The sequence below is a fragment of the Mobula birostris genome, chromosome 15 (genome assembly GCF_030028105.1).
Source record: "Mobula birostris isolate sMobBir1 chromosome 15, sMobBir1.hap1, whole genome shotgun sequence".
NCBI lineage: Eukaryota > Metazoa > Chordata > Chondrichthyes > Myliobatiformes > Myliobatidae > Mobula > Mobula birostris.
This window is the reverse complement of record NC_092384.1, coordinates 11,456,652-11,473,101: the sequence shown is the minus strand read 5'-3', so window position 1 is coordinate 11,473,101 and position 16,450 is coordinate 11,456,652. Positions and strand designations below refer to the sequence as shown.

Genomic DNA, 16,450 nt, shown 5'->3' with positions numbered 1-16,450 from the left:
TTCCTTCGCACAAGTATCTGACAAAGACCCAAAGACATTGAAGGAATGGGTCAAGTATCTCCAGATCAAAGAGCCGAGTGGCTTGGAGATGATATTCCCCATGCAGTTGCTGCCTTTAACTCTCCCTTACTGAGCCATCTCTTTTCTGGACTACAAAGGTTTTACCATCTGCTCATCCAGTAGCCAATCTAAAATATCAGTGAAAACCACAACGGATACAAGAGCAGGTAGAGGACTCTTGACACCGCAAATCCTTCCCACCATCTACGAGGCACAGTCAGGAGAATTCTGGAATACTCTGCACTGCTTAAGTAAATGGAGTTCCATTACTCTCAGAAAACTCAGCACTAATTAAGCAGCCAGCTTGATTGACATACCATTCACCACACCAAATGTACATCCCCCTACACCACCTGTACACCATGGCTGCAGTGGGCACCCTTTACAAAATGTACACACCTGGGCTATCCCAACATCACCTCCCAAACCCAAAACCTCTATCATCTGAAAGGAAGGGGCTTCATTAACAAGGATCATCATCACAGGGTCAGCTCCATGTCAGACACCTATTAGAACCATAGAACATTACAGAACACAAACAGGCCTTTTGGCCCTTCTTGGCTGTGCCGAACCATTTTTCAGCCTAGTCCCACTGACCTGCACCTGGACCATATCCCTCCATACACCTCTCATCCAGGTACCTGTCCAAGTTTTTGTTAAATGTTAAAAGTGAGCCAGCATTTACCACTTCATCTGGCAGCTCATTCCATACTCCCACCACTCTGTGTGAAGAAGCCCCCCCTAATGTTCCCTTTAAACTTTTCCCCCTTCACCCTTAACCCATGTCCTCTCCATATAACCATATAACAATTACAGCACGGAAACAGGCCATCTCGGCCCTTCTAGTCCGTGCCGAACTCCTACTCTCACTTAGTCCCACCGATCTGCACTCAGCCCATAACCCTCCATTCCTTTCCTGTCCATATATCCATCCAATTTAACTTTAAACGACAACATCAAACCTGTCTCAACCACTTCTGCTGGAAGTTCGTTCCACACAGCTACCACTCTCTGAGTAAAGAAGTTCCCCCTCATGTTACCCCTAAACTTTTGTCCTCTACCTCTCAACTCATGTCCTCTTGTTCGAATCTCCCCCACTCTCAATGGAAAAAGCCTATCCACGTCAACTCTATCAATACCCCTCATAATTTTAAACACCTCTATCAAGTCCCCCCCTCAACCTTCTACGCTCCAAGAATAAAGAACTAACTTGTTCAACCTTTCTCTGTAACTTAGGAGATGAAACCCAGGCAACATTTTAGTAAACCTCCTCTGTACTCTTTCAATCTCATTGACATCGTTCCTATAATTCAGTGACCAGAACTGTACACAATACTCCAAATTTGGCCTTACCAATGCTTTATACAATTTCAACATTACATCCCAACTCCTATAGTCAATGCTCTGATTAATAAAGGCCAGCATACCAAAAGTTTTCTTCACCACCCTATCCACAAAGAGATTCCACCTTCAGGGAACTATGCACCATTATTCCTAGATCCCTCTGTTCTACAGCATTCTTCAATGCCCTACCATTTACCATGTATGTCTTATTTTGATTAGTCCTACCAAAATGTAGCACCTCACATTTTTCAGCATTAAACTCCATCTGCCATCTTTCAGCCCGCTCTTCTAACTGGCCTAAATCTCTCTGCAAGCTTTGAAAACCTACTTCATTATCCACAACGCCACCTATCTTAGTATCATCTGCATACTTACTAAATACAATTTACCACCCTATCATCTGGATCATTAATATATGACAAACAACATTGGACCCAGTACAGATCCCTGAGGCACACCGCTACACACTGTCCTCCAATCTGACACACAGTTATCCACCACCACTCTCTGGCGTCTCCCATCTAGCCACTGCTGAATCCATTTTACTACTTTGATATTAATGCCTAACGATTGAACCTTCCTAACTAACCTTCCGTGTGGAACCTTGTCAAAGGCCTTACTGAAGTCCATTTAGACAACATCCACTGCTTTACCCTCGTTTCTTAGTAACCTCGTCAAAAAATTCAATAAGATTTGTCAAACATGGCCTTCTACGCACAAATCCACGTTGACTGTTCCTAATCAGACCCTGTCTATTAAGATAATTATATATACCATCTCTAAGAATACTTTCCATCAATTTACCCACCACTGACGTCAAACTCACAGGCCGATAATTGCCAGGTTTACTCCTTGAACCATTTTTAAACAATGGAACAACATGAGCAATACACCAATCCTCCGGCACCATCCCCGTTTCTAATGACATTTGAAATATTTCTGTCAGAGTCCCTGCTATTTCCACACTAACTTCCCTCAAGGTCCTAGGGAATATCTTGTCCAGACCTGGAGACTTATCCACTTTTACATTCCTTAAAAATGCCAGTACCTCCTCTTCTTTAATTGTCATACTTTCCATAACTACCCTTCTTGTTTCCTTTACCCTACACAATTCAATATCCTTCTCTCTAGTGAATACTGAAGAAAAGAAATTGTTCAAAATCTCCCCCATCTCTTTTGGCTCTGCACATAGCCGTCCACTCTGATTCTCCAAGGGACCAATTTTATCCCTCACTATCCTTTTGCCACTAACATAACTGTAGAAACCTTTTGGACTTATTTTCATCTTACTTACCAAAGCAGCCTCGTATCTTCTTTTAGCTTTTCTAATTTCCTTAAGATTCTTTTTACATTCTCTATATTCCTCGAGCACCTCATTAACACCAAGCTGCCTATATTTATTGATCCCTCTCTTTTTCCGAACCAAGTTTCCAATATCCCTTGAAAATCATGGCTCTCTCAAACTGTTAACCTTTCCTTTCAACCCAACAGGAACATAAAGATCCTGTACCCTCAAAATTTCACCTTTAAATGACCTCCATTTCTCTATTACATCCTTCCCATAAAACAAATTGTCCCAATCCACTCCTTCTAAATCCTTTCGCATCTCCTCAAAGTTAGCCTTACTCCAATCAAAAATCTCAACCCTGGGTCCAGTCCTATCCTTCTCCATAATTATATTGTAACTAATGGTATTGTGATCACTGGACCCGAAGTGCTCTCCAACACATACCTCCGTCACCTGCCTTATCTCATTGCCTAACAGGAGATCCAACACTGCCCCTTCTCTAGCTGGTACCTTTATGTATTGCTCCAAAAAACTATCTTACACACATTTTACAAACTGCAAACCATCCAGCCCTTTTACAGAATGGGCTTCCCAGTCTATGTGTAGAAAATTAAAATCTCTCACAATCACAGCCTTGTGCTTACTACAAATATCTGCTATCTCCTTACAAATTTGCTCCTCCAGTTCTCAGTCCCCATTAGGTGGTCTATAATACACCCCTATAAGCGTCACAACGCCTTTCCTATTCCTCAATTCCACCTAAATAGCCTCCCTAGACGAGTCCACTAATCTATCCTGCCAGAGCACCGCTGTTATATATTCTCTGACAAGCAATGCAACACTCTTGCCCCTCCTATTCTATCACACCTGAAGCAATGAAATCCTGGAATATTTAGTTGCCAATCACACCCCTCCTGTAACCATGTTTCACTAACAGCTACAACATCATATTTCCAGGTATCAATCCATGCTCTAAGCTCATCCACCTTTCTTACAATGCTCCTAGCATTAAAATAGATGCATTTAAGAAACTCTCCACCTCCCACTCTCTGTTTATCCTTAATGGAGCAAACAACTTTGTTATCTTTCTCTTCCTTTCCCCCTACATCAACCTCCCCTCTCCCAGTCTCCTTAATTTGATTCCCTCCCCCCAACCATTCTAGTTTAAAGTCACCTCAGTAGCCCTCGCAAATCTCCTGGCCAGGATATTGGTCCCCCGAGGATTCAAGTGCAACCCGTCCCCTTTGTACAGGTCACACCTGTGCCGATAGTGGTCCCAATGATCCAAAAACCCGAATCCCTGCCCCTGCTCCAATCCCTCAGCCACGCATTTATCCTACATCTCATTGCATTCCTACTCTCACTGTCGCGTAGCACAGGCAGTAATCCCGAGATTACTACCTTTGCGGTCCTTTTTCTCAACTCCCTTCCTAACTCCCTATATTCTTCTTTCAGGACCTCTCCCCTTTTCCAACCTATGTCATTGGTACCTATATGTACCACGACCTCTGGCTCCTCTCCCTCCCACTTCAGGATATCTTGGACACAATCAGAAACATCCCGGACCCTGGCACCAGGGAGGCAAACTACCATCCGGGTCTCCGGACTGCGTCCACAGAATCGTCTATCTGACCCCCTAACTATTGAGTCCCCTATTACTACTGTCCTCCTCTTCCGTTCTCTACCCTTCTGAGCTACAGGGCCAGACTCTGTGCTGGAGGCACGGCCACTGTTGCTTCCCCAAGGTATGCTGTCCCCCCCAATAGCACTCAAACAGGAGTACTTATTGTCAAGGGGTACAGCCACAACCACTGGGGTACTCTCTATTACCTGATTCTTCCTATTCCCCCTCCTAAACGTGACCCACTTGTCTTCCTCCTGTGGCCCCGGTGTGACCATCTGCCTGTAACTCCTCTCTATCAACTTCTCACTCTCCCTGACCAGACGAAGGTCATCGAGCTGCAGCTCCAGTTCCCTAATGCGGTCTCTTAGTAGCTGCATCTCGACACACCTGGCACAGATGTGGATGTCCGGGAGGCTGGGAGACTCCACTACCTCCCACATCCGGCACCGAGAACAACAAGCTGCCCTCACACTCATACATCCCCCCTTCCTCAAATAACAACAAAAAATGAAAAGCAAACCTTACTTGCCTCGCCCATTTCCGCCTAAGCCCATTGAAACAAAGCCCTTAAGCCTTCACTCTGCTCCTCCTCCTCTCATTTTTTTCCTCCCCTTGCCTCAGTGGAAAAAAACCTGCTTGCATTCACTCCATCTATACCTATCATAATTTTATTAACGTCTATCAAATCTCCCCTCATTCTTCTACGCTCCAGGGAATAAAGTCCTAACCTATTCAACCTTTCTCTGTAACTCAGTTTCTCAAGTCCCGGCAACATCCTTGTGAAACTTCTCTGCACTCTTTCAACCTTATTAATATCCTTCCTGTAATTTAGTGACCAAAACTGTACACAATACTCCAAATTTGGCCTCATCAATGCCTTATACAACCTCATCATAACATTCCAACTCTTATACTCAGTACTTTGATTTAATGTACCAAAAAGCTCTCTTTACGGCCCTATCTACCTGATTTCTGATTGAAATTTAAAGTAAAGTCAATATTATGGTCATGATATACTACCTTGAGATTCATTTTCTTGAAGGCATTCACAGTAGAACGAAGAAATACAATAAAATCAGTTAAAAACTACACACAAAGATAATCAACTAATGAGCAAAAGAAAAACAATCTGTGCAAATACAAAAATAAATAATACTGAGAACATGAGATGTAGAGGCCTTGACCGTGAGCCTGTAGGTTGCGGACAATTCAGTGTTGAGGTAAGAGAAGTCATCCACACTGGTTCAGGAGCCTGATGGTTGGGGGATAACAACTCCTGAACTGCTGGTGTGGGACTTGAAAATATTATCAAAAACACTAAAGATTCTATTAATGCTGGAAATCTAAAGCAACGCTGCAGGAACTCAGCAGGTCAGACATCATCTCTAGAGAGGAACAAACAGCAATTAAAGTCCATCAACCTCACTGGTTCAGGAGGTTTCTTTTAATCTTTCCGGGATCCGGGATTAAACATGATGGAATAGCACAGCAGACTCGATGGGCTGAATGGCCGTTTTTCTGCTCCTATGTCTTATGGTCTTTGACTGAAAGATTCCTACTTTAGCATCCTGTGTCACTGGCTATATATTCCCCAGAACTCAAAGCATTGGCAGCAGGTACTTACACATCACAGACTTCCTTCAGTACTGTTGATAGAGGTTTTTTCTGTTGGGATCAAAGAGAAAAGTAAAATTGTTAGTCAGTATCAAGATAGAACATGCAAGCACACAATAGAACACACAAGTCATACAAAATGGTGTCGCAGGGAAATGTTTCTCTGTATTTGAACTCCTTCAATTTGCCTCAACTTCCTTTATTTTTATTCGGTCGCTGTCCTACACCCCTCACAGACTTTGTCCACATGCCTCCACCTCCTGTTTGACACACCCCACTCGCATTAACTGACTCCTATTCACAAGGCCTGTGCTCAATGTCAGCCAAACCAAGAGATTGATTGTGAAGATGAATGTACACCAGTCCTCATTGAAGAATCTGCTTCAGGAGGAGCAAGTGAGCAGCTTGAAGCTCCTGACAGCCAACATCTCAACAGGACCTAACCTCGGCTCAGCACATAGATACAGCCATGAAGGTGCACCAATATCTCTACTTCCTTACAAGCTTCAGAATGTCATCAAAGGCTAACAAACTTCTACAGATGGACAGTGGAGAGCACTCTGACTGGCTTGGTAAGGAATACCCAGTGCAGAGGAATACAAAAGGCTACAGGAATAATGGACATGGCCAGTCCTATCACAGGTACAGCTCTTCCCACCATTGAGGATGTCTACAAGAGGATACGCGTCAGGAAGGCAAGGTGTATCATCAGGGACCCCAGCCCACCACCCCCCAACCATTAGGGCCATGCACGCTTGTTGATGCTACCATCTCAACAGATACAGGACCCACACCTCAAGGTGCATCATTAGGGCCACCCCCCCCACTATTTTTGTAGTGTAGAAAATCTAGCACGTCTTGTTTGATGTGTCACCAATTTTAATTGCCACAGCATACGAAGCATCCTGCCCAGATACACCAAGGCCCGGTTTGGCAATTGCTCTGCACGTGACTGCAAGAAACTGCAGAGAGCTGTGGGCACAGATCTGCAGATCACATGAGCCAGCCACCCCTGCATGGATTCTGTCTACACTTCTTGCTGCTTTGGCAAAGCAGCCACCACAATCAAAAACCCTCTGCCTACTGCAGATATTCTCCCCTCCCTCCTCATCTTATGCAGAAAATTGAACACACATACCAGCAGGTTCAAAGACACTGTTTAAAGACTATTGAACAGTCCCTCAATAGGACTTGATCTCACTATCTACCTTATTATGCTTTGCACCTTATAGTCTCACTGCACTGCACTCTCTGCCTCTATAACACTTCATTCTGTGTTCCATTATTGCTTTTCTCTGTACAACCTCAGTGCACTGATTTGACAATGATCTGTGTGGATGACATGCAAAACAACATTTTTCATTGTACATGTGACAATAATAAACCAATTTACTGATTTAAGTTGTGTATAGTTTATGATAATTTAAGTCGTGTATAATTTATATTAACTTGTCTATGTTAACTTGCATTTATAATGTACTGTGCCACTGTTGTGTAAAGCTACCTTTCATAGCATTTATACTGAGTTTATGTGCCTCTGACAATGAACTTCAACTTGACTTTTCAGTGACACAAACTCAGATCCAATACCCTGGCTATTAAGCTTAAAAGCCATCAGAGCTCAGCCCAGCTTACATCCAATCAGAAACTTCCAGCTGAGACTCAGCTGGTTCAGAATCAGAACCATTTATCATCACTGACATGTGTCGTGAAATTTGTTGTTTTGTGGCAGCAGTACAGAGCAAAAAGTTACTGAAAAGTTACAACAAGAAATTAAAAAATGAGAAATAAGTAGAGCAGAATGAGAGCAAAATATTGAGGTAGTGTTCATGGACTGATCAGGAATTTGATTGTGGAGGGCAAGAAGCTGATGGTAGCAGTGAGAAGAGGGTGTGTCCCAGATGGTGGGGCTCCTTAATCATGGACCCTGACTTTTCAGGCACCACCTTTTGAAGATGTGTTCAATGGTGGGGAGGCTCGTGCCCATGCTGAAGCTAGCTGAGTTTGTAACCCTTTACAGTTCTTTCATATCTGTGGGTTGACCCCTCCATATCTAACAGTGAGGCAGCCAGTCAGAAAACTCTCCCTGGTACATCTATAGAAATTTGCTAGAGTCTTTGGTGACATAACAAATCCCCTTGAGATCCTGATGAAATATTGCCACTGGAACACAGTTGTGGAAAATAGGGAGGAGCATTCAAAGTGACCCAACCTTCTCAGGCTGGTATCCTGCAAACCTCTCCTTGTTTAGGAAAAGGTCAAGGTTCACATTCCTGACATCCTGCCCGTGAAACTCAGATCTAATCCCCAACTCTGCACACACACAGCATGAAAGAGCCATGGGGAATACTGACAAACCTTTAGTCTCCAAACACAATGAACAACTTCCATCAAAACATAGTAACAAAAACTGGGGGAAACTACCCTGTGCCCAATTCTGCTTTGCTGCTCTTTTTCACGTTGCCTGAGGCTGAACTGAGAGGTCACAGTTGTGGTGAGACCAGTTTCACAGAACAGGGCTATAAAGCCAAGTTTATTATTTGTAAGGAGATAGCAGATATTTGTAGTAAGCACAAGGTTGTGATTGTAGGAGATTTAAATTTTCCACACATAGACTGGGAAACCCATTCTGTAAAAGGGCTGGATGGTTTAGAGTTTGTAAAATGTGTGCAGGATAGTTTTTTGCAGCAATATATAGAGGTACCAACTAGAGAAGGGGCCGTGTTGGATCTCCTGTTAGGAAATGAGATAGGTCAGGTGACGGAGGTATGTGTTGGGGAGCACTTCGGGTCCAGTGATCACAATGCCATTAGTTTCAATATAATTATGGAGAAGGATAGGGTTGAGATTTTTGATTGGAGAAAGGCTAACTTTGAGGAGATGCGAAAGGATTTAGAAGGACTGGATTGGGACAATTTGTTTTATGGGAAGGATATACTAGAGAAATGGAGGTCACTTAAAGGTGAAATTTTGAGGGTACAGAATCTTTATGTTCCTGTTAGGCTGAAAGGAAAGGTTAAAAGTTTGAGAGAGCCATGGTTTTCAAGGGATAATTTCTTTTCTTCGGTATTCACTAAGGAGAAGGATATTGAATTGTGTAAGGTAAGGGAAACAAGTAGGGTAGTTATGGAAACTATGACGATTAAAGAAGAGGAAGTACTGGCGCTTTTAAGGAGTATAAAAGTGGATAAGTCACCGGGTCCTGACAGGATATTCCCTAGGACCTGAGGGAAGTTAGTGTGGAAATAGCTGGGGCTCTGACAGAAATATTTCAAATGTCATTAGAAACGGGGATGGTGCCGGAGGATTGGCGTATTGCTCATGTGGTTCCATTGTTTAAAAAGGGTTCTAAGAGTAAACCTAGCAATTATCGGCCTGTGAGTTTGACGTCAGTGGTGGGTAAATTGATGGAAAATATTCTTAGAGATAGTATACATCTGGATAGACAGGGTCTGATTAGAAACAGTCAACATGGATTTGTGCGTGGAAGGTCATGTTTGACAAATCTTATTGAGTTTTTTGACGAGGTTACGAGGAAAGTTGACGAGGGTAAAGCGGTGGATGTTGTCTATATGGACTTCAGTAAGGCCTTTGACAAGGTCCCACACGGAAGATTAGTAAGGAAGGTTCAATTGTTAGGTATTAATATTGAAATAGTAAAATGGATTCAGCAGTGCAAAATAGTCTTAGTGTTGTAATACTAGGTTGTGCAAGTTGGCTGAAAGGAAGTAGCCGCCTTTGAACTTGGTGGTGCAGGACTTCAGGCTGAGCTAAAGGTCAGGCTGGGTATATATAAAGCAGATGTTGATAGGTTCTTGATTAGTAAGGGCATCAAAGATTACGGGAAGAATTGGGTTGAGAGTGATAATATATCAGCCTTGATGGAATGGGGATACAGAATAAATGGACCAAATGACCTAATTCTGCTCCCATGTCTTATAGTCTTATGGTTCACAAACGAGGCTATTGTGAGGTGCAGGGGACTGGACTAAATGGGTACTATTGTCCACTGTCTTCTGAGCTGTACGACTGAATCTGAGTGTAAGGATGAAGTCACTCAGTCTTTAATTATGTCGCCTGGTGCTTAAAGCTTCTTAACAATCTACACAAAGCCAGATATTGTACTTCTCAAGACTGCAATCAATAAGACCCATGGATTACCAATTAGACACTGAGCTGTACACAGCCATCCTAGAATTCGCTATCTTCAAACCTCTTTCAATCAGGAAGCTTTAAGTAATCTAAGTCATCTGGGCTCAAATTTAAATTCAAGTGAAAAGTATTGAGTTTTTAAAATTTCTGGTTGTCTGCGAGTTCTTTTTGAATCGATCGGAATCCTTCTCAGGGGGTGTTTGTAGTTCTGAACAGTCCTGATGTCTCGGGTGGGCCTACCCTGAAGGTGCTCATGAGCTCAGAGATACCTAGAGTCTTGGATCTGATCACCTTTTCCAGCTTTGCAAACATTGTAACGTAATACAATTTTGCAAAATGATTCCTGACACTTGAACCAAAGGAAATTCGAAAGTAAGTAAGCAAGCAAGTTCAAAGCCAAAGTCGGGGTTATTGTCATCTGCACAAGTACATGTGTGCACAGGTGCAATGAAAAACTTGTGTAGCAGCATCACAGACCCATAGCATCCGATAATCAGCATTCACAAGAAAAGTATAACTTAAACATAGATTGTGCACAACTTTGTCAAGAAAGGACATAAGTAGAACAAAAAGCAAAGTCTATTGTCAATCAAAGTGGTCACAGTATTGCTATACTAATGTACTTTTGGGGGGTTTTCCAGCTGGTTCAAGAACCAGATGGTTGAAGGGAAGAAGCTGTTCTTGTACCTAGTGATGTGGGAATTTAGGCCTCTGAACCTCCTGCCCAATGGGAGCTGTGAGAAGATGGCATGGCCCGGATTGTGGGGATCTTTGATAATGGATATTGCCTTCCTCAGTCAGTGCCTCCTGTAGTTACTACCAATGGAGGGGTGGGATGTATCCATGATATACTCTCTACAGCTTCTTGCATTCCTGTACGTTTGAATTGCCTTACCAGACCATGTTGTAACCTGTCAAGGTACTTTCAACAGTACATCTGTAGATTTTAAAGTGTTTGGTGACAAGATACACCTCCTTAACTTCTAGGAAAGTGACGATGCCTATATACCTTCCTTGTTGACATTAGAACAACCAACTGAAACAGTAGTCAAAGAGTTAGAGGTTCACGGGTGTGTTGAAGAAGAAATCAAAAGTGTATTTAGGGAATAAATTTGAGAGTTCAGTAGCATGCAGCTGAGGATGTGATCTTCAGCAGTGGACAGTTTACAAGTGGGAATTCACCAGAGTCCGAACCCAGCGGGTTGTACAATAGGACGCATTTCGACAATCAGGTTAGGGAATGATGAGAATTGGAAAATTGGGATTTTGAGGCCCAGTGTGATTCTCATCTCTCAGGGTTTTGGCCTGTTCTTCTTAGAGTTCATTTACATCATTGGGACAGAAGCAGTACTGGATTTTTCATGATAAGGCTCTCTGACTGGAAGTTTCAACTAACCACTTTTGGAATTATGAGTGGTTCCTGAAGGAGTCATGGAAGAACAGCAGGAAAATCTGGTCTAGCTTTGAAAGGACATCATTAGATACAAGTGTACCGACTGCCATGTGCAGCAAGAATAACGATTTAGCCCCTTGTGCCTTGTGCATTTAATGTTTATTTTACCTCAGCAGCACTTTCCCACATTCCTTGACTTCCACAGAGTAGGAAAATGTATTCTGGATCTCTGGATCTTGAAGACACTGAATGTAGCTCTTTCTGATAAGTAACAATTGCACCAGCTGCAGGAGTTGGTTGAGAATTGACATTATGCTTGCTCTGTACAGCTTGATAGGCTTGATGCTTGACCTGTCTGTTCTGAAGTTTGAAGTAATTCAGGTCTCTTGTGCGTGAAGCATTGCTCATTGATCCAATCACAAGGATGGCTTGCAGGCATAACCCTCTCATTGTGGTCGTAACCAGGTAGGCTCGTTAGCTATCTCTGTACATGGGTAATGGTGCGACAGCCATTGCCAATGAACATCACATGTCTAGGATTTGGGATCAACACAAGCAGGAAAGCTGGAGTGTTCCACAAAAATGATGCTATATAAAAACTACCCCATTCAACAGTAACAGAACTTACACCAGTATAAACTTAAAGTGGAAGTATATTTACAAATATTTCTTTGAACTGACTGGCTAACTCAGGAGTATTGACACTTCCTTCGTGGAACCATTCGTCAGCACAAAGAACTTCTTACAACGGCGTCTGCCCTTCGGGTGGGGTTCCACGGGCATTTTCCATTGTGCTCCTCTCTGCACCTCACTTCTCCCCCAACTCCGGCAAAACAGACTGCCCAAAAACCCACATTCTCCTAGAAATTGGATGCTACCAAGCTCTCTCAAATGTTCCATGGCATCCCATTGGACAGAATGTTATCAGGACAAACCCGATTGGCTGATACAACATTCCTAAGCTAATCAAAAGACTCATTAACAGAAACAAAATAATGGACTATAAAGCAACACACATGAAAGTTGCTGGTGAACGCAACAGGCCAGGCAGCATCTCTAGGAAGAGGTACAGTTGACGTTTCAGGCCGAGACCCTTTGTCAGGATTAACTGAAAGAAGAGCTAGTAAGAGATTTGAAAGTGGGAGGGGGAGGGGGAGATCCGAAATGATAGGAGAAGACAGGAGGGGGAGGGGAGATCCAAAAAGATAGGAGAAGACAGGAAGAGGAGGGATGGAGTCAAGAGCTGGATAGGAGGGGGAGGGATACATCCCAACTCCTATACTCAATGCTCTGATTTATAAAGGCCAGCATACCAAAAGCTTTCTTCACCACCCTATCCATATGAGATTCCACCTTCATGGAACTATGTACCATTACTCCTAGATCCCCCTGTTCTACTGCATTCTTCAATGCCCTACCATTTACCATGTATGTCCTATTTTGATTAGTCCTACCAAAATGTAGCACCTCACATTTATCAGCATCAAACTCCATCTGCCATCTTTCAGCCCACTCTTCTAACTGACCTAAATCTCTCTGCAAGCTTTGAAAACCTGCTTCATTATCCACAACTCCACCTATCTTAGTATCATCTGCATACTTACTAATCCAATTTACCAATTTATTTTTTGGTTCTGCTTGTGTTCTTCCTTGTGAAAATTATGTAAAATTTATGTTTTATTTGTGAATGTTGTGCATCCAGTACTATTCTCTAGAATGCTGCTGGAAGTTAGTGTTACATTCTGCCTGTCCATACATGTACTTGTGCAGATGACATCAAACCTGACCTTGACTACAGGTTGCCCAGCTACTCGAGCTGTCCTCCTCCTCCTCCTCCTCCTGCCACAGGAAACCCAGGAGAAATATGGAAATTTTCCAGCATGGGTGAAACACTCCAGATGAGTATCTTACCTGGTCAAGGTCTATGAGCTGAGGGTAAGCCCCGGGCATCTGCACAGCAATCTTCACAATATCTTTGGGAGGGGGCATCTTGGCTTTGGTCTGTAGAATCACCTTACTGAAGAAGAACCTAAACAAAATATGAGCAAGGAGACAATAATTCACAACAAAGGACATTCTCTCCTTCCCCAACTTCTGCTGCTTCCGACAGCTACACATTTGGACAACCGTGGAGAAAACCATCGATGCCAGAGGCCAAAGTGGTTCCCAAGGAAATATGATAGAAACGATGACAACCTGAGACAGAAAACTAAGAAAAATGGGACACTTATGTTTATCCCTTCAATTTTCCATTTGGTCCACTAAAATCCAAATGAATTTTCCCCTTTCTCCATTACTACAGGGTCACACACAGCAGCTGCCTTTCAGTGCTCGTCACTCAGACTCGATCCTGACCTCAGGTGCTGTCTGTATAGAGTCTGTATGTTCTCTCTGTGACTGGGTGGGTTTCAACTGTGCACTCTGGTTTCCTCCCACATCAGCACTGAGAACTGCAAATTGCCCCTCAATTCATACAAGTGGTTCAAAAATTAAACGGGAGTTGATGGGCATAGAACAGAGAATGCAATGAGCTGCTGGTCTCCACTCTCATTGTTGGAGGAGCGATCTCACTCTCTCTCTCCCCCCCCCCCCACTGGAGACAGCGAGCCTGTCTGAAATACCAAAGAGCTGGGTTATGGACTATAGTTTGATGAGCTCTGGTTCAACAGACTCTGGTGCTTCGACGCTTGGACTCTTCAATGCTTCCTGCTGCTGCTTATGCGAAGGGAGTGAGGGACTTTACAGCTTCAATGTTTCTATCATTCTATGGGGCTTGTTTATTTCATGAATGTCTGTGAAAAGCACAAATTGCAGGTAATGTACTGGATACATATGCTGATAATAAATGTACTTTGAAACTTTAAAATGAGTGCAGGGAAGATTGTTGCTCGGACTTGTGGGAATTAATTATGGAGAGAGATTGAGTAGGTTGCGAGGGTAGTCAGTAAATGGAAATGGTCTCAGAGAAAGTGGCTAAGGCAGATACAATCACAACACTTGGACAGGAAATGCTTAGAGTGATATGGACCAAATGCAGGCAAGTTCAGACAGGAATAGTGGTCACAATGGATCAATTGGGATGGGAATGGTGGTCATCACAGACCAGTTGGGATGGGAACGGTGGTTGTCAGGGACCAGCTGGGATGGGAATGGTGGTCGTCAGGGACCAGCTGGGATGGGAACGGTGCTCGGCAGAAATCAGTTAGGATGGGAACAGTGCTCGGCAAACAATTCAAGGTCATTGAGGTGCACAATATGGAAAGAGGCCCTCAATGACCTTGAATTGTTCCCTCAGTGCTATATGGGATATTCTATATTAAAGTGTTGGGAGTCAGTCTGTGCTATAACCAATTCTGCTCACTGCCCAACCACCCACATCACTCAGAAACCAGTTCTGGTGTTTTGGAAGTAAGAATTGGAAGATGAGGAAAAATATGATATTCTCTGTGGAAAAGGAGGGAGTCAACCAAACCCCCTTTGAATGACCCAGGAAGACAATCCACTGTGGCTAAAATGACAGGGAAAATAAGATGCACCAGTGAGATTGAACAGCGAGAAGACATGAGAGGGGCAAAGGCTCTCTATCGAAGAGGCCTGGGCAGTGGAGTGCGTTGCTGTGGGGATAGGTTTGTAAATGAGATTTGGCCCCTTGAGAGAAAGGATGCATGGATATGGTGAAATGGGAAATTATGTTTGGTCAGTAGTGAAGTCAGTTGAGAGTGAATAGCCCTCAGTCAGAGTCACCACAGAAGAAGTCTGCACCTCCATTCTCATTGTCCTCCCAAGAATCAACTTTATTTGCCATATACATTTAAATAGGTTCAATAGGTTCAATTTAATGTCAGAGAAATGTATACAATATACATTCTGAAATTTTTTTTCTTCGCAAACATCTACAAAAACAGAGGAGTGCCCCAAAGAATAAGTGACAGGTGAACGTTAGAATCCTAAAGCCCCCTCCCCCAGCTCCCCCTCCCATGCATAAGCAGCAGCAAAGAAATGACCCCCCCCCCAGCATTATAACAGCATTATAAAAAGTGGTTTAAAGTGTTTACACTTCAGTGATGGGGGTTATAGACAGAGGGGGGTAGATAAATTCACACACATCTACATTTTCACAGACTCTACAATTCCTGTTTCCACAATTATTTATTTACTTTTATTTATTATTTGGACCATTTGTCCTCTTTTGCACATCGGTTGTTTGTCAGTCTTCGTCATTTATAGTTTTTCAGAAATTCTATTGTATTGCTTCATTTTCCTGTAACTGCTTGTAAGAAAACGAATTTCAAGGTAGCATATGGTGACATATACTTCGATAATTTAAAAAAAGCTAGATTGGTTGATCAGACTAGCCGCCTGGGGAGGAAGAACGTTTCGAGATGGCATGAACTTTCATTTACCAATGGCCATGAAAATATGTTTCCTGCAGACAGTTTCCCAGTCCCCACTTCGGAACCTGTTTTGATCCCACTTCCAGATCTCTTGCAGTGTGGAAAAACGTATTCCTTTGTCTCATCCTCAAAAGCCCAGAAAATCAATGCCCTGACCCTCCTGTTTTCTTCTAAGTTCATCAGAACCTTCCCGACTTTAAGCAACTCTCCCATTAACTGCCTCTATAATAACAACAACCCCAGCTTTTTCTTTGCTCTACAGAAATCCTTCATTCAGTAATATTGCCAGTACCCACTCCAAAACCTTGATGCCCTCACTAAAACTGGCAACAACTCTAGTCTTTTACAAAGAATTAGTACAACTTCCTTTCTTCTGCATCAGTAACACCAAGGAAACGGACTTGCTTTTTGGCAGCCTTCCAAACCTCTTGCAGGTCACTGGACCTTAGCTCCATGTCTCGGTGAACAGTTGACTCACTGTGTTGTGACCGCATCTGGAACTGTTTCAGCACGAGTGCAATGGACTCATGGTAGACTAATTCAACCACTAGACACCAAGTTCCCTTTGCTATCTTGAAAGA

The 16,450-nt window shown here is 43.1% G+C and overlaps 1 protein-coding gene across 4 annotated transcripts in view; it reads right to left on the bottom strand.

The window, feature by feature from the left end:
* The window catches only part of elmo3 (engulfment and cell motility 3), a 160,701-nt gene that overhangs the window by 112,325 nt on the left and 31,926 nt on the right, over positions 1-16,450 (bottom strand). For all 4 annotated transcript variants that reach the window (XM_072279316.1, XM_072279315.1, XM_072279318.1 and 1 more), the window contains 2 exons: positions 13,387-13,504; positions 5,941-5,981 (listed from right to left, as the gene is read on the bottom strand). In XM_072279316.1, coding sequence (XP_072135417.1) covers positions 5,941-5,981; positions 13,387-13,464 — 119 coding nt within the window. In that variant the 5' untranslated portion in view covers positions 13,465-13,504. The remainder of the gene's footprint in view (positions 1-5,940; positions 5,982-13,386; positions 13,505-16,450) is intronic.